The sequence below is a fragment of the Monodelphis domestica genome, chromosome 5 (genome assembly GCF_027887165.1).
Source record: "Monodelphis domestica isolate mMonDom1 chromosome 5, mMonDom1.pri, whole genome shotgun sequence".
Lineage (NCBI taxonomy): Eukaryota > Metazoa > Chordata > Mammalia > Didelphimorphia > Didelphidae > Monodelphis > Monodelphis domestica.
The window spans coordinates 165,080,027-165,098,199 of record NC_077231.1 but is presented as its reverse complement, the minus strand read 5'-3'; the positions used below and the strand labels follow the sequence as shown (position 1 = coordinate 165,098,199).

General features: G+C 35.6%; 1 protein-coding gene across 1 annotated transcript in view; it reads left to right on the top strand.

Moving 5' to 3' along the window:
* The window catches only part of RSBN1L (round spermatid basic protein 1 like), a 111,685-nt gene that overhangs the window by 80,974 nt on the left and 12,538 nt on the right, over positions 1-18,173 (top strand). The window contains exons 4-6 of the mRNA XM_001370926.4: positions 11,363-11,500; positions 15,567-15,709; positions 17,451-17,618. Of these exons, the coding sequence (XP_001370963.1) occupies positions 11,363-11,500; positions 15,567-15,709; positions 17,451-17,618 (449 nt within the window). The remainder of the gene's footprint in view (positions 1-11,362; positions 11,501-15,566; positions 15,710-17,450; positions 17,619-18,173) is intronic.

Below are 18,173 nucleotides of genomic sequence, written 5' to 3'. Positions count from 1 at the left end.
TTTGGTTTTTTAATTGGTAGGATGGGCGTGTTGTATTCAGATTTGCAAGGGATTATTATTCCCTGTTCTATTAATGAGTTAATAACTGGTGTAATACCCTCAATTGCCTCCTTTGAGAGGGGATACTGAGGGATAGAAGGAGGTGGGCTAGATTTAGTTTTTATCTGCACAGGAACAGCAGATTTAAGCAAGCCTACATCAGAAGAAGATGTGGCCCAAAGAGACTCAGGTATATCTTTAGGTATTTCGAAAATGGAAGGCTCTTTTGCGTCCTGGTTTTCCGAGAGAAGTACAGGGAGTAATTTTAAAGATTCCTCTGGTACTTCTAATGATAATGAGCCATCTGGGGAGCAGGTTATTGTGGCTCTGAGTTTGCATAGAAGGTCCCTCCCCAGCAAATTTAAAGGGGAGTCAGGCATCAAAAGGAAAGAGTGTTGTACCTCTAGGGGTCCTACAGACACCATTCTAGGAGGAAGTCTTTTAACTCTTTGGGTTATTCCTGATACTCCCATTACATTCTCTGAGCCAATAGAATAACATTGTAAATCAGGTTTTCTCTTCAATACAGACCAGGAAGCTCCGGTGTCTAATAGACAATCATAATAGGTGTTACCCACCTTTAAGGTAACATGGGGTTCATTAGTATGGGGAGGGCAGTGGATAGGGACAACGGGTAGTAGGACATCAGGGTCCGGGAAATCAAAGGTTGTATCCTCTGATTCCTGTGCCCTAGCCCCCCCCGGGCACCATCATTGTGTTTGGGATATTCCTTGGGCACCCCCCTGAAGGGCACCTCTCTGAGAGTCATTAGTACCTCGAGTAATTTTTGGACGAGCGCCATTTCTCATATATTGTTGAGTATTATCATTAAAATTTTCTTCAATTTGAGCATTGTCATTAATTTCCCAATTCCTATTTCTATAATTCTGGTTTCTAAAGTTCTTATTTCTATATTCATTATAGTTATTATTTCTAAAACTATTATTAAACTGTGTATTCCTTCCAAACATCTTAAGAAAGGTTCTACATTCCATCATTTTGTGGCCCTTCTTCTCACAGAAGTGGCAAGTAATGGATTGATAATTGGATTTCTGGAGAGGGGCAATTGTCGTTGGTTCATTACCCTGCCCACTTTCTAATTTAGTTATCCTATCTATTAAATATCTCATTTTTTTCTTCATTTCCTCCATGTCATCATCATTTTCTTTCTCCTTTTCTTCGTTTCCCTTTAAAACATATATAGCTGTTTTTCGCAATTCTTCAAGGTCCATATCTGACCATCTTGGGCATTGTGTTTTGAAATAATTTTTAATTGCTTTGCAAGAATTGTTTACAAAGATTCTTCTAGCTTGTCTTATACTACTCTCTTTAGTTAAGTCCCAATCTAAGTATCTGTCCCCAAACTCGATAATTCTGTCCATAAATCTGGAGGGTGTTTCATTTTCCTTTTGCTTAATTTTTTCCAGTTCCATCCACTTATCTGTACTGTCCGCACATTCCTTCATGGACGTGAGGATGGCCTCTCTACAACGGTATAGTTGTAGATAATCCTCAGGATTGTTATAGTCCCATTCGGGATCCTGAGATGGCCAATGTGCTGCATTACGCCCCCTGGTTTTGTTGACATGAGCAATTATTTTATTTTTTTCACGTTCACTTAAAAAAGCCTGGAGTAAGCTCTCAACGTCCTTGTAAGACGGATTATACTGAAAAAATATGTCTCCCATCTTTTTTGTTACTAGAAAAGGATCTTGTTCATATGTGGGAATATTTCGTGTAAATTCATTTATTTCTTGGGGAGTAAACGGTATCCTATGTCTTAAAGTCACCACATCCCCATTTCGTCCTATTTCAGGTACTTCTCTTAGAGGAAACAGGCCTCTAGTTGGATTTTGCACCTGTGGGTCAGTTTGACAAGGACAGGTTTTTCTAGGGGGACAAGATCTCTCTTGCATTGGAATTTGGTTTTCTGTAGGAGAAGGAACATGAGAATCTGGGATTGCCGGGGAAGGGTTTTGGGGATTAAATTCAGACAAGATTTGCACTACACGAGAGAAGCAGTCTGTTAACTTGGCTATAGGAAAGGTATTTTCCATCTCTATTTCAGGGAAGGAAATTTCCTCATTCAAAGGTTCAGAAACAGGTCTATTTCTGGTAGAGTGGTTGTTTGTCAATTGATCCTGTAAGAAACTTTTTAGATCTTCTAATTGGGCTTGCATTTTATCCTCAATTTTTCCTATTTTATCTTCCATATTTCCCATTTTATCCTCAATATTTCCTATTTTATTCTCAATATTTCCTATTTTATCCTCAATTTTTTCTATTTTATTCTCAATATTTCCTATTTTATCCTCAATTTTTTCTATTGTATCCTCAATTTTTTCTATTTTATCCTCAACATTTTCTATTTTATCCTCAATATTTTCTATTTTATCCTCATTTTGCTTTATTTCCTCCTCATTTTGTTTTATTTTCTCCTCATTTTGTTTTATTTTCTCCTCATTTTGTTTTATTTTATCCTCAATTTTTTTTATTTTTTCATCTCTAAATATAGTATTGAGGAGTACAAAAATGACAGTACCTATTAATATAAAAATTTGGAGGTATCCTTCATTCCTCAATGCCCCTACTTCTTCAGCTGCCTTATAATTGTCAAAGGATATAGTACTCATTTTTATATGTATATTTTGTAATTTCACAAAGCAAGTGGGGAGCAGGGCAAAGCAGCAAACTTTCCACAGGCTTTTTCTTTTTACAATAGCTGGCTCTGAGTCTACAACCCTATACAGGCTAAGGGCCTATTGTATTGTAAATTCTCCTTCTTTACAAAGTGTATGTGGGTGGGTCCCAGCAATCTTCTTTGGCCCTCAGGCTAAAGCCCCTATGACCATGTGCTATCTTCCTTGAGCAAAGCCCACTTAAATTTTTAAGACTAGAAAGGCCAGGAAACAGAAAAAAAAATTGGTTTTAAGTTAGCTCCCTAGCTGTATTCAGCTGTTTTTTGCGGGCTAGGAGCTCCTAAGAGCTCCTTCTCCTGAGGTTCCTCCTTGCTTAGTTGATTAGGTAAGCCTGGCCTGCCTCTCTCTACTGAGCCACCTCCTTAAAGTAAAAGGAGACAGAAATGAGAGACAAAGAGGAGAAGGAAAAAAAAATCCTGTTGACCCCAATTTAACTTAAGGGGTAAAGGGAAAAGAGAAAAGGTGTTTTATACTCACCTGTTCTGGCAGCTGTGTCTTTAAGCCAAGGTATTTGGTAACAGGACTGAGGGAGTGAGCAATAAGTGGGTTGAAAAGGCAAGAAAATTCAGGAAATTTATTGAGGTTCTAGAAACCTTCCAAGCACTAAGGCAGGGCCAAGAGCCAGAGGGGGTAGCCGGGGTGGGATTTCTCCCAGGTGATAGTAAGGAGATCAGAAGACTGATAAGGTTCTTTTTTCCCGTAGTGGTTAGCCAAACTGTAATGGGGAAATTTAAGGCTTCTGGGAGAAGGTTATAATATAGTAATGGTTACAAATGTGGCTACAAGATTTATATAATATTTAACAATGGCCGCCAAGGAATTTACTTATGAAATTCCTAAAATGAAACACTCAAGTCAGAATGAGGTTTATAAAGGTTTAATCACACTGGGAGTAGGGAAAAGGTTAGGGAGAGAAGGAGAGAAGAGAAAAGGGAAAGAGGCTACTCAACCTCTGACCAAGGCAGAGGGAGTTTAGGCCTAAAGGCCCAGGTGGAAAGAACCCGTCCTTAACTCACGTGACCGATCTGAAGGAAAGCTGTCTGCGGGCGTCCTCTCTCTCCAAGCTCCTAACACCAACCCCCCTAGCTCTCTCCACAGGAAGTTCCGCCAATCTCAGAGGCTGTTCCCTACCTCTCTTCCTGTGTCTCACAAATCCAATGGTTGGCTCTAGCTTGGCTTAGGACAGCCCAGGTGGGCAGTTAGTTATTTCTGATTAGTCATTGACTAGCGCATGCCCGTGTAGGTGGGTGTGCACAATTTTTGGGTGCTAGACCAAGATGGAGACTTTTAAAATTCACACTCTGTGTACAATGTTCTCCTGGTTCTGCTCCTCTCGCTCTGCATCACTTCCTGGAGGTTGTTCCAGTCTCCATGGAACTCCTCCACATTAATATTCCTTTTAGCACAATAGTATTCCATCACCAACATATACCACAATTTGCTCAGCCATTCCCCAATTTATGGGCATCCCCTCGTTTTCTAGTTTTTGGCCACCACAAAGAGCGCAACTATGAATATTTTTGTACAAGTCTTTTTGTCCATTATCTCTTTGGGGGTACAGACCCAGCAGTGCTATGGCTGGATCAAAGGGTAGACATTCTTTTGTCGCCCTTTGGGCATAGTTTCAAATTGCCCTCCAGAATGGTTGGATCAGTTCACAACTCCACCAGCAATGAATCAATGTCCCTACTTTGTCACATCCCCTCCAGCATTCATTACTTTCCTTTACTATCATGTTAGCCAATCTGCTAGGTGTGAGGTGATACCTCAGAGTTGTTTTTATTTGCATCTCTCTGATTATCAGAGATTTTGAACACTTCTTCATGTGCTTATTAATAGTTTTGATTTCTTTATCTGAGAACTGCCTGTCCATATCCCTTGCCCATTTAACAATTGGAGAATGGCTTGATTTTTTGTACAGTTGATTTAGCTCTTTATAAATTTGAGTAATTAAACCTTTGTCAGAGGTTTCTATGAAGATTTTTTCCCAGTTTGTTGTTTCCCTTCTGATGTTACATTGGTTTTTTTTGTGGAAAAGCTTTTTAATTTGATGTAGTCAAAATTATTTATTTTACATTTTGTGATTCTTTCTATGTCTTGCTTGGTTTTAAAGTCTTTGCCCTCCCAAAGGTCTGACATGTATACTATTCTGTGTTTACCCAATTTACTTATGGTTTCCTTCTTTATGTTTAAGTCACTCACCCATTTAGAATTCATCTTGGTGTAGGGTGTGAGGTGTTGATCTATTCCTAGTCTCTCCCACACTGTCTTCCAATTTTCCCAGCAGTTTTTATCAAATAGTGGATTTTTGTCCCAAAAGCTGGGATCTTTGGGTTTATCGTATACTGTCTTGCTGAGGTCGCTTTCCCCCAGTCTATTCCACTGATCTTCCTTTCTGTTTCTTAGCCAGTACCAAATTGTTTTGATGACTGCTGCTTTGTAATATAGTTTAAGGTCAGGGACTGCAAGGCCCCCATCATATGTGTTTTTTTCATTATTTCCCTGGATATCCTTGATCTTTTGTTGTTCCAAATGAATTTTGTTATGTTTTTTTCTAAATCAGTGAAGAAGTATTTTGGTAGTTCAATGGGTATGGCACTAAAATAGATAAATAAGTTTGGGTAGGATGGTCATTTTTATTATATTGGCTCATCCTATCCATGAGCAGTTAATGTTTTTACAATTGTTCAAGTCTAGTTTTAGTTGTGTGGAGAGTGTTTTGTAGTTGTATTCATATAGTTCCTGTGTTTGTCTCGGGAGGTAGATTCCTAGGTATTTTATTTTGTCTAAGGTGATTTTGAATGGGATTTCTCTTTCTAGTTCTTGCTGCTGAGCTGTGTTGGAGATATATAGAAACGCTGATGATTTTTGTGGGTTTATTTTGTATCCTGCAACTTTGCTAAAGTTGATTATTTCAATTAGCTTTTTGGTTGAATCTCTAGGATTCTTTAAGTAGACCATCATGTCATCTGCAAAGAGTGATAATTTGGTCTCCTCCTTGCCTATTTTGATGCCTTCAATTCCTTTTTCTTCTCTAATTGCTACTGCTAGTGTTTCTAGTACAATGTCAAATAGTAGAGGTGATAATGGGCATCCTTGTTTCACTCCTGATCTTATTGGGAATGCATCTAGTTTATCCCCATTGCAGATGATATTAGCTGATGATTTTAGATATATACTGTTTATTATTTTTAGGAATGACCCTTCTATTCCTATGCTTTCCAGTGTTTTTAATAGGAATGGGTGTTGTATTTTATCAAATGCTTTTTCTGCGTCTATTGAGATAATCATGTGGTTCTTGTTGGTTTGCTTGTTGATGTGGTCAATTATGTGGATGGTTTTCCTAATACTGAACCAGCCCTGCATCCCTGGTATAAATCCTACTTGATCATGGTGGATGATCCTTCTGATCACTTGCTGGAGTCTTTTTGCTAGTATCCTATTTAAGATTTTTGCATCTATATTCATTAGGGAGATTGGTCTATAGTTTTCTTTCTCTATTTTTGGCCTGCCTGGTTTTGGAATCAGTACCATGTTTGTGTCGTAAAAGGAGTTTGGTAGAACTCCCTCTTTGCTTATTATGTCAAATAGTTTGTATAGTATTGGGATTAACTGTTCTCTGAATGTTTGATAGAATTCACTGGTGAATTCGTCAGGCCCTGGGGATTTTTTCTTAGAGAGTTCTTTGATGGCTTGTTGGATTTCATTTTCTGATATGGGATTATTTAAGAATTCTATTTCTTCTTCTGTTAGTCTAGGCAGTTTGTATTTTTGTAAATATTCATCCATGTCACCTAAATTGGTGTATTTATTGCCATAGAATTGAGCAAAGTAATTTTTAATGATTGCCTTAATTTCTCCTTCATCGGAGGTGATGTCCCCCTTTTCATCTTTGATGCTGTTAATTTGCTTTTCTTCCTTCCTTTTTTAAATTAGATTGACCAGTACTTTGTCTATTTTGTTTGTTTTTTCAAAGTACCAGCTTCTTGTCTTATTTATTAAATCAATAGTTCTATCACTTTCAATTTTATTTAATTTCTCCCTTAATTTTTAGGATTTCTAGTTTGGTTTTCTGCTGGGGGTTTTTAATTTGATCGCTTTTGAGTTTTTTCATTTGCATTTCCAATTGATTGATCTCTGTTCTCCCTAGTTTGTTAATATAAGCATTCAGGGATATGAATTTACCTCTGATTACCGCTTTGGCTGCATCCCAAAAGGTTTGAAAGGATGTCTCGCCATTGTCATTTTCCTCGATTAAATTATTAAGTGTTTCTGTGATTTCTTCTTTAACTAAACGATTTTGGAGTATCATATTGTTTAATTTCCAATTGGTTTTAGATTCGGTTTTCCATGTACCATTACTAATCATTATTTTTATTGCCTTGTGGTCTGAGAAGGCTGTATTCATTATTTCTGCTTTTCTGCATTTGTGTGCTATGTTTCTGTGACCTAATTTATGGTCAATTTTTGTGAATGTGCCATGTGGTGCTGAGAAGAAGGTGTATTCCTTTTTATCCCTATTTATTTTTCTCCATATGTCTGTTAATTCTAATTTTTCTAAGATTTCATTCACTTCTTTTACCTCTTTCTTTATTTTTTGATTTGATTTATCTAAATTTGATAATGGTTGGTTTAAGTCTCCCACAAATATGGTTTTACTGTCTATTTCTTCCTTCAATTCTCCTAGTTTCTCCATTAGAAATTTGGGTGCTATATTATTTGGTGCATGCATGTAGATTAATGATATTTCCTCATTGTCTAAAGTCTCTTTTAACAAAATATAATTACCTTCCCTGTCCCTTTTGATCAGGTCTATTTTTGCTTTGGCTTTATCAGATATCATGATTACCACTCCTGCCTTCTTTCTGTCAGTTGAGGCCCAGAAGTTCTTACTCCATCCTTTAATTCTCACCTTGTGGGTGTCAACCCGCCTCATGTGTGTTTCTTGAAGATAACATATGGTAGGGTTTTGGATTCTAATCCATTTTGCTATTCCTCTATGTTTTATGGGTGAATTCATCCCATTCACGTTCAAAGTTATGATTGTCATTTGTGGACTCCCTGGCATTTTGATATCCTTCCCTAATTCTAACCTTTTCTTCTTAGGCTCTACCTTTTAGTCCAGTGATTTACTTTGAATCAGTCTCCCTTGTCCCCTCCCTTGATGTTTCCCTTTTTAGTCCCTCCCTTTTTGTTTCCTCCCCCTCCCCCCTCTCTTTCCCTCCCTTTTTTTTTTCCCTCTCTCCCTCCCCCCCTTGGTTTTCCCTTCTCCCTACCCTTGTTGGGTAAGATAGAATTCAAGATCCCAATGGATCTGGATGTTTTTCCCTCTCAGAGTTGATTTCCCTGAGATTAAGGTTTAAGTAAAAAACCCTCTCTTCCTCTCCTTCTTATAGGAATTTTCTTCCCCTCCCCTTCCCATGTGAATCTTTGTGTGAGAACGATTATTCTATTTGGTCTTTCTTTACCCCCTATTTACACATTACATTTTCCCCACATGTTAGTATATATAGATTGATATAAATGTAGTCCTTATAGAAGAGAGTTTGAGTAAAAGAAGAAGATAACATTTTTCCCCTTTCCTTAATATTTACCTTTTCAGGTATTCCTTGCTCTTTGTTTTTCGGTATCAAACTTTCCACAGAGCTCTGGTCTTTTCTTTGCAAAAAGTTGGAAGTCTTCTATTTTGTTGAATGCCCATACTTTCCCTTGGAAGCATATAGTCAGTTTTGCTGGGTAGCTGATTCTTGGTTGAAGACCCAGCTCTCTTGCCTTTCTGAAGATCATGTTCCATTCCTTATGATCATTCAGAGTGGAACTTGCAAGGTCTTGTGTGACCCTGATTGGCATTCCTTTATATCTAAATTGTCTTTTTCTGGCTTCCTGTAGGATTTTTTCTTTTGTTTGATAGCTTTGGAATTTGGCAATTACATTCCTGGGAGTTGTCTTTTGGGGGTTTAGTGTAGAAGGTGTTCTGTGAGCTCTGTCAGTGGCTGTAGTACCCCCTTGTTCTAGAATCTCTGGGAAATTTTCTTTGATTATATCTTGTATCATGATGTCGAGTTTGGTGTTTATTTCTGGCTTTTCTGGAAGTCCAATTATTCTTAAATTATCTCTTCTCCCTCTATTTTCCAGATCTGTCACCTTGTTGGTGAGATATTTTATGTTCTCTTCTAATTTCTTGGTATTTTGGCTTTGCTTTATCAATTCTTGCTCTCCACTAAAAGATAAATTAAGCAGTCCTTAATTTCTGTGTATCTATTTGATAAACTATGTGTAGAGCATTAGAACCAGAAAGGACCCAAGAGATTATAATTTTAGAAATAGGGAAACTCAGGTCCAGAAAGATAAGGTGGGCTAATGATGTTCTCTCTACCACTTAACCTAGGAGCAAGTGAGATAATAAAACAATAGAAGTTTGGAAATTTATAAATGATATGCAAATAGAAATTGTATATTTCGATTATCTTACAATGGTAATGGTAGTTTCTCTTAAATCTTAGCTAAGAATTATCATATAGATATATATAGGGCCAAGGCTAGAGAACTGTCTAGCAAATAGTGAAAATCATAAAAAGCAATTATAACTCTGTCTTAACAGAGTAGATATATTCCTGAAAAGCTTGTTGTAAGTCACATTTGATACCTAAGTCCTGTTTTCCCATAGTCTTAATTATAAAATCAGAAACATTCTGGTGGCTTTTAGGACATCCAAATGCTTGTGCCAGAAGAATACCTAATGTTGTTGAATATTAAAATGAATAATTGGACTTTAGAGTAGAAAATCCAAGTACTTCTTAGTTCTTGGGAACTGGATAACACAATGGATACTGGATAATGGAGATGGTAAGAAATCTAAATTTGTTGGGGGGGGGCATAGATATTACTGTGTAGAATGAATTTTTCACTATTTATTAAACCATAAATTTGTAATTCTGATAGGTAAATTTCGTTTTGAGGTAACTATAATTCTATGCCATAGTTAATAATGTTTGCATTAGTAAATGGACAGAGAATTTGACCTGAAGTTAGGAAGTCCTAGTTCTTGCTTAACTTCTTTCTCCCTCAGTTTTTTTGTCTTTCAGATAGAGTAGAGCACCTATTTCTCAGGATGGTTGGATTAAATGAGATATTTGAAAAGTACTTTGCAAACCTTAAGTTTCTGTATATATTAATGCTAAACATGCAATTCTTTTGTTAATTATGATTGTTACATTTCATTTGTTTACAATAAATAGTTTAAATCTTAGAAAATCTTGAAAAGAATTTTGCTACTCCATTGGCATTTTACTGATAAAAATATTGCTGAAGATTATCAGATGGCACTAGTATAATGCCCTCTGCAAGGGCAAGGCCAAGGCAAATCAATCAATATTTATTTAGCTTCTAGATGCTAATCATTATGCTAAGTAATAATGGTATATTAATAGAAGCAAAAAAAGTCAAGGAGCTTATTACATTCTAATGGGGGAAGACAATATATACAGAGGAATTGAAGGACAATGGAGGAGAGAGAAGAAATTGGGAGATTCAGAAGCCCCTCCAATGAAGGAAATGAATCCAGGTTGATGTGGGTCCATCATCAAAGTGGAGGCCCCTGGAAAGAACTCTCTTTGTGAGGAGACCAGTGAAGCAAAGGGATATGCCAGGACCAGAAGAAGACCCAGAAACTCTGGGAATTATGATCTAAGTAGGTAGATCAATCATTTTGATAGATTCCTGAGAATCAGAAGTACAGTAGAGGATGGGATGGAGATCATGGCTATGGGCCCAATTCTAAAATGGTATTCTTGAAAGGAACTCACCATTTGAAGAAGGGGAGAATTCTGCTCATGTTTGATATATAGATAGCTATTTATTAATTTTGAAAAGCTGTAATGCCTTGTTCACTTATAATATGTTTACAGTTTGAACAAGGTTAAGTTCTTTTCCCAAAAAGAGTGAAATATATTTGTGAAAATTCAAACCAGTTTATTTATTGATAGGCATTATTTATTAAAGTTGGTAGAAACAAATATTTATTAGTATAGATAAAACTAAAATGAATTAATACGTTAATTGTGTTTTAAGGTTGCTTTATATAAGGAAGACTCATTTCCAGTTATCCAAGTTTTGTTTGGAGACCTTACTATTACCAAACCATTAACACTACTGAAATCCTTCTTTTCAGTTTTCGGTTTCTCCAAAACATTTTCTAATACAACTAGGTGGCATAGTAAAGATAATATTGGATCTGGAGTTGGGAAGATCTGAGTTTGAATCCAACCTCAGGCACCTAATGAGAGTTTTGTGTACCTTGGACAAGTCTCTTTGTGTCTGTCTGTCTGTCTATGTCTATCTCTCTCTCTGTCTCTGTCTCTCTCAAAGTAGGTATTGTAATAATAACACCTACTTTCAAGGGTTCTTGTGAAGTATTAAATGACATCATATTTACAGAGTACTTTGCAAAGACTTAGCTAGGTAATAGTGGTAATATTAAAATATATTTTGTACACAGTGTGCAGTGTTATATACTATATTTCATATAGGGAAGAATAATTAATGACTTTTTAAAATACCATTATTTCTCCTTGACTGTTAAGAAATAAGCATAAAATGATACTAACCTGTACTCTTCTTTTTAGGTAAAAAGAACCTATTCTCATGGTACATATCGAGCTGGCCCAATGAGACAAATCAGCTTGGTAGGAGCAGTGGATGAGGAAGTGGGAGATTACTTTCCAGAGTTTCTTGACATGTTGGAAGATTCACCTTTTTTAAAAGTAAGGGAAATTTCAGAAATATATTTATTTGTGTGTAATAATTCTCTATAAGGCATAAAGGGAAGAGCGATGAACTTGGAATCAGAGACCTGGGTTTGAGTCTAAGTTCTTAAATCTTTACAGATAAGACTATGGACAATTTAGTTAATCTCTTTCAGCCTCAGTTTTCTTATGAAAAATGGGTATAATAATGCTTTGATCACCTTACAAGGTAATTGTGAAGCAAATATTTTTTGAACTAAGACACTATGCAAGTGTGAATTATGATGTATGATTATGTAAGGGGTGTGGTACATTTAGTATTAAAGCATAACTGCAAGCTATTGACTTCAAGTTTTTCATTTTACTAAATACAATAACAAAAGATGCTACTTTGGGACAAGATTAAAGATTTTTATGTCATGTCTCAAATTTAGAAGTATTTGAATTGGAAGAAAAAAAGCAGAACCCATAGAACTAAGCAAGTATTTTTTTCTGATTTCCATTTCTAACAGTCTTAAGTTATAACTGAGTAGTTAAGTTGCTCACCAATAAATTATGATGATCAATTATTAACTAAGAAATAAAGACTAATAGAAATTAAACTACAAATGGAGCTAGGGGGAAAATGGAGCATGGTAAGGAAATAATTATGTATAATGGAAAGGGAAATCAGGAGAATTTTGTTTTGAATCTGGTTTTGCTAACTGGTGCCTAGCTATATTAATTTAGGCAAGATCCTATAACAAAGGCAGGCCTCGTTTCTTTCTACCTTGATAGTATAAAGTGGTTGGCTTAATGAGTACCCTAGTTTCTTCCTGCACTGAAATTCATTGACCTTCAAGTAAGTGTTGTTGATAGTTTGGCCATGGCTTGTACATCTCAGAAAATAATTTTATAATTTGTAGGCTGCTGTAGTGATTTAATTATAGTGGAACTTATGGTCTGTGCTAAGTGACTAGTCATTTAGTTGGAATTTCAGAAGTCAAAGGTTATCATATGATAAAGCTAAAAGTGTAAGGAACCAAAAAGCATTAGGTAACATGAATTTCTCCCAATTCTATTTATTGTGAATCACATGAATTTCTCTGAAGTCTATGGAGCCTTTCTCTTTCTTTCCATTTATCTCTTGTGTGTGCATATTTTGTCTCTTCCTTTTTGTTAAGATTTGTATTTGTGCTCTTCTGTTTCCCTTTCCCAACTCCCCTTTTCCTTCCTCCTTTTGTATTCCATTCTCATTCACTTCTTCTCTGCCCACACCCTCCCCTGCCCCTTTCATCTCTACTTTAATTTGGCATAATATGGCTTAAATTTTAAGTATTTATTATCAAATACTTGTTATACTTATTAAATAAAACATTGGTTTCATTTTTACTGTAAAAATCAGGTGAGTTGAATTTTTAAAAAATATAAGTTTCTTCTTTAACTTACTTAGCCCTTAGTTGATTAATAACTTCCTTCATTCCAGTCAGTAGTCCTTATTTTATCCCCAAAAGGTTTTGTTCTAATCTAAGAGATGGCCTCTCAGTTGGGAGCCAAGCAAAGGTAAACTTTGGTTTGGATTTGGTTTCCTTTTGTCATTATCAGTGAATGAAACACATCTTAAGTTTTACCTTATTTTTGAACTCATACTTTTCTTTTCATTTTCACAGGCATCTACTAATGATCAGGAAAGCCTTCCTTCTGATGTTTACTGATTGCTATTGCTATAGTTTATGCAATATGGGGAAAATTAAAAACACACAAATTTTAAAACTCAGGCTGTTTTCTTATATTTTTCCATTTCATAGCCAAACTCTGAAAAAGTTGTGCCTATACTTTTAATCTGCTTTTTTTTCTCTTCTCATTTTACTACTTAGCCTTTTGCAATCTGATTTTAGATATCATCAGTCATTAAATCTCTTTCTCCAAAGTTTTCAGTGATCTCTTAATTGTCAAAATCAGTGGCCTTTTTTTCAGCCTTTATCTCTCTTGCCCTTTCTGTAGCATACATCGGTATTGTCCCTTTTGATGACACTTGGCTTTCTGTGTAGATTTTCCTGACATTGTTATATTTTGGTTTGTTACCTGAATGTTACCCTGGTCCTTTTCAGTCTCCTTTGTTGGATTATAACTCATGTAACCCATAATCTATGTGTGAGGAGCCCTCTTCTCTATATATGGATATACTTTATCTCAGTGGTTTCCGTCACCTCCCATGGCTTCAATCATATTTATCTATATGGCCCTTAGATTTCTTTATCATCAAACCCTAGCTGCTTTCCTGAAATCCATCCCTGTTTTGCCTATTGTGTCTTGGGCACTTCCAAATGAATGCCTTTCTGCCATCTTAAACTCAACATATCCAGAGCAGAATTCATTATCTTCCACCCAAAATCTACCAGCTTTCCTATTTTAAATGAAAATAACTATTTTTCCAGTCACTTATATTTACAACTCCAAATCCACCCCCAGTTTTTCATTTGGCCTTACTACCATCTTCAATTAGTTGACAAGACTTATTGATTCTGCTTCCACAAATGTCTCTCACAGTAACTAATCTCTGTCTTTCCACTCAGTCCCTTATTAACTGGACTATTGCAATAACCTACTATATGGTCTTCCTACCTCCATTCTATCCTTTCTCTATTCCTGCCAAAGTGATTCTTCTACAGCTTATGACTGATCATGTTACTTCCCTGCTCAGAAAGTTCCAGTGGATCCCTGTTGCCTATAGTATTAAATGCAAACTTTTCTCACATTTAAAGTGCTTCACAAGATGGTTTCAGCCTCTTTTTCCAGATTTCTTATGCATTTTTCTTCTTCATTCTCTCTCTGGTCAAACAAAATTGGCCTCTTGTTTCCTCATATAGACATTTTGCACAGGCTGTCCCCCAGCACATTCTAGTTTTTGCTCAGTCCTGTATCTTTAGAAGTCCTTAAATGCTTAGGACAAGCACCATGAAAAAAGTTTCTTCCTCATATTTCCCCTATCTCCAGCTTCTGATGATATCTTTCTCCCCCCCCCCTGAATTTGCATTGTATTAATTGCCTTATATTTACCTTGAATACATTTTGTATCTTGTTATGTGTGAATGTGCTATTCATCCAGATAGTGTTAGCTCCTCAAGGGCAGGAATTTTTTTTTCTAATCTTTATTTCCCTAGTGCTTTGTAGGAACACCTGGGGGAGAAATATATATATTATATATGTGTATGTATATATATATATATATATATATATATATATATATATATATATATACACATGTATATGTGTGTGTATATACATAGATATGGGTATCCCTTCCATGTTGCAACTTTCCCCATATGAGGTTTTGATAGATATATCATGAGTTGGCATAAAAAATTAAATGGGAATTTGGGGGTGCTTTTTGCAGAAGCTGTAGATTGCATGAGAAGGCTAATAGGTGACATAGAAAAAGTTTAGAAACTCAGAAATATATAAAATATATGTATAGTGTTATATAATGTCAACATATTTTTATTTTTGAATGCCATAAAGATAGACAATTTAAAAAAATTAAAATAAGTTTTAAAAAGTTTGTGAAAGGAACGTGAAAGCGAGCAAATGACAAAAGGCCAGAAATGTTGACATTGGCACACATATTGCTGATGAGCAAATACTTAATCCAAATTTTACATTAAAGTATTGTAAACACCCCATAAAAGAAAAAGAAAAAAATTCAGACTTTTTCTCTGGTTTAAAGGAAGGACCAAAAAATTTTATGGGGATTTTCCATATTGCACCCCTGACCCCTTGCATTGTGTAAGGGATACTTATATATAGTAAGACCTTAATAAATAATTGTGGATTGGTTGTTTGAAAAATCAATATCTTAAGAAGGGAGGAAAGCCATTAAGAACTATTTAAGGCCATATCCAGAAACAAAATGTGAGTGTGTGTGTGTGTGTGTGTCTGTGTGTGTGTGTGTCTGTGTGTATTATATATGTATGCATAAAATCTATTGTAAGGCTGTCAAGGAATGCATACTGTCTATTTATAACTGGGAAAAAAGTTTACATTCTGTGGCATCCTTATAACTTAGTGCTTTGAAAACAGTTTTAATATAAATATTTCTCTCTAGTGTACACTGCCATGGGGAACACTATCTAGCCTAAAATTAGAGAGTCGGAAAGATAGTGATGATGGTCCTATCATGTGGGTACGTCCAGGAGAACAAATGATCCCTGTGGCTGACATGCCAAAGTCACCTTTCAAAAGGAAAAGGTATGTTGGACCCTACCTAGCTCAACCTGTCATACTGCATTTTTGTGTTTATGTATGTATCCTTTCTGTTACTAGAGGCAGCACGGTCTAGTTGGGTGGGGAGGGTGGAGGTGGGGGGCTAGTCTTGGAATTAAGAAGCCTCAATTTAAGTCCTGCATATCAGACATTAGTTGTGTGGAAAAAAGTTAAGTTACGTATTAATTTCTCAGTGCCTTAGCAATTCTCTTAAGACACTTAGCTAAATTGCAGGGGTTATAGATTCAGATCATAAACAGATTATATAGATTTTTGTGGGCTACTCTGGAACCAATCTGCTATTCATATAACATTGTTTCTATGGGAAAATGTGTTTTAGGAAACATACGTGTATCTCCAACTAACTGACTGCATATAGCTCTACCTTGCCAACAACCTTTTGGTTCTTGGGAAAGAATCTTCTAATGAATGCCAAGCAATTTAGGATATAATTTATTCTTTGGAGGGAAATGTGTACTGCATGTCAAGAGACCAGCTATTTTTAGATGGGATGTTGTAAATATACTGTAAGATCATAGGATAATAGGTTTACAGCTGAAAGCTACCTCAGAGAACACCTAGTCTCTAACTGCTCGTTTTACTCAAATGTATGAAAACATTTTAAGATTAGGACATATGTGGTAGTTGTTATACTAGCATTTTTAACCTGTCCAAAACCCCATTTTTGGCATTTACATTTCTTTAGAATTGTGTCATCTACTGAGCTATCACATAGTTCCTTGAAACACACTGACACTTTCCTTATTTTGTTAACATAGATTTTGATGAAGCTAATGAAGTCGATTTAGAAAGTTGATACCTTATGACATTGTGGCTTAGGAGTTCAGGCTTAAAGAGGTCAGGCTATCTATCCATTGGTGGAGTTTTTTCTCCAAAAATTATGTATTACTGGACCATGTTGTTCATTAGTAGATAGCTGTTAAGTTGTGTTTTGTCTTTATGTAAAACCAAAGTAAGCTTATTTAAAGGACATACAACATTCATGACAATGGAAGGTAATATGATTATATTGATACATCTTGGTAAAGCAAGTTGTCCAGTCTTTTAGAAAAGACAAAAGTGTTCATATAGCTGCCTGGGAAATGAATTCCATTGGACATAAAAAAAATACCACCAGAGTGTTTGTTGATAGCTCACTCTACCAAAAGTAGAAAATAATTCAAAACATAACTTTTCTGTTTACTAGTACCATCAAATTTATTACTCAAGAAAATAGCATTCTTTATTATTAAGGTGGTTTTTGATTGTTGATGTGAGTGATTAGAGTTTCACATTAGTATCTGGCATATGAGCAATTGGAATGCTGGTCTCATGTGTTTTGGGGTAAATATACTCAACCTTGGAAAAAGTCCATGCTATAGAGAAATTAAAAATACAGTATCCCTGTCCAGCACCTTGCTTCTTCTAGGTTTACATATTTTACAATTCTTTATGACTTCAGAAGAAATTTAGAGGGAAATTTAAACATAGAGAGAGGAAGTGATAAGGCAATGAGGAAAGATTTGTTAATAAATTGACTTTTAATAATTTCAGGTCTGCATTTATGTAAATGATTACCAGCCATCTCTGTTGTTGCTAAGCAAGCCTTTTTAGTATGCTTTAAATGGTGTGTTTAAATAAATCCTCTATAAAATGAAAAACTTGAATTTGAGAGAAGTGACAAGATAAGTGTTTTGTGTTTTGGTTTTTAAAAAAAACAACGTAGAACTACCAATGAAATAAAAAATCTGCAGTACCTACCTCGAACTAGTGAACCCCGTGAAATGCTTTTTGAAGACAGGACACGAGCCCATGCAGATCACATAGGACAAGGCTTTGAGCGACAGACTACAGCTGCTGTTGGAGTGCTGAAGGCTGTGCACTGTGGAGAGTGGTAAGTAGTTGATTTTGTTCTATTGGAAAGATTTGTTTTCCTTTTAAAAATAGTTGTTAGAACAAGATTAAGTGCCAGAATGTTTTTGTGAGTGATTTTTCTATGCTATAAACATAAACATTTTGATTAATTTTTGTTAATGCTCCCCATTATGGTTTCTTTCCTATTTATATATCTTCACACACACGTATGTAAGTATGTATGTATAGTGACTTTCCCTTACCTTTAGAGATGAGGGAAACCATGGAGACTATTCTGCTCATTTGTTTATTTCTCAGAAGACTCATATCTGTCTTGTCTGAATTCCTTATCTGTTCTGAGGAAGTTAGCTATATAGTAGGAGGTAACTAGATAATTACTCCAAAAGGTTAGTTTGGGAGACTTTCAAATAGCAAGATGTCTGACAGTATAAAAAAGAAATAAGACAAACTTTTACCAAAAAAAGTCCACTTGATGAGACTTTAAAAATGAAAACTAAAAAATATATATATATATATTATATATTTATGTATATATGTATGTATGTATACATACAAAAATGTACATATGAAATTT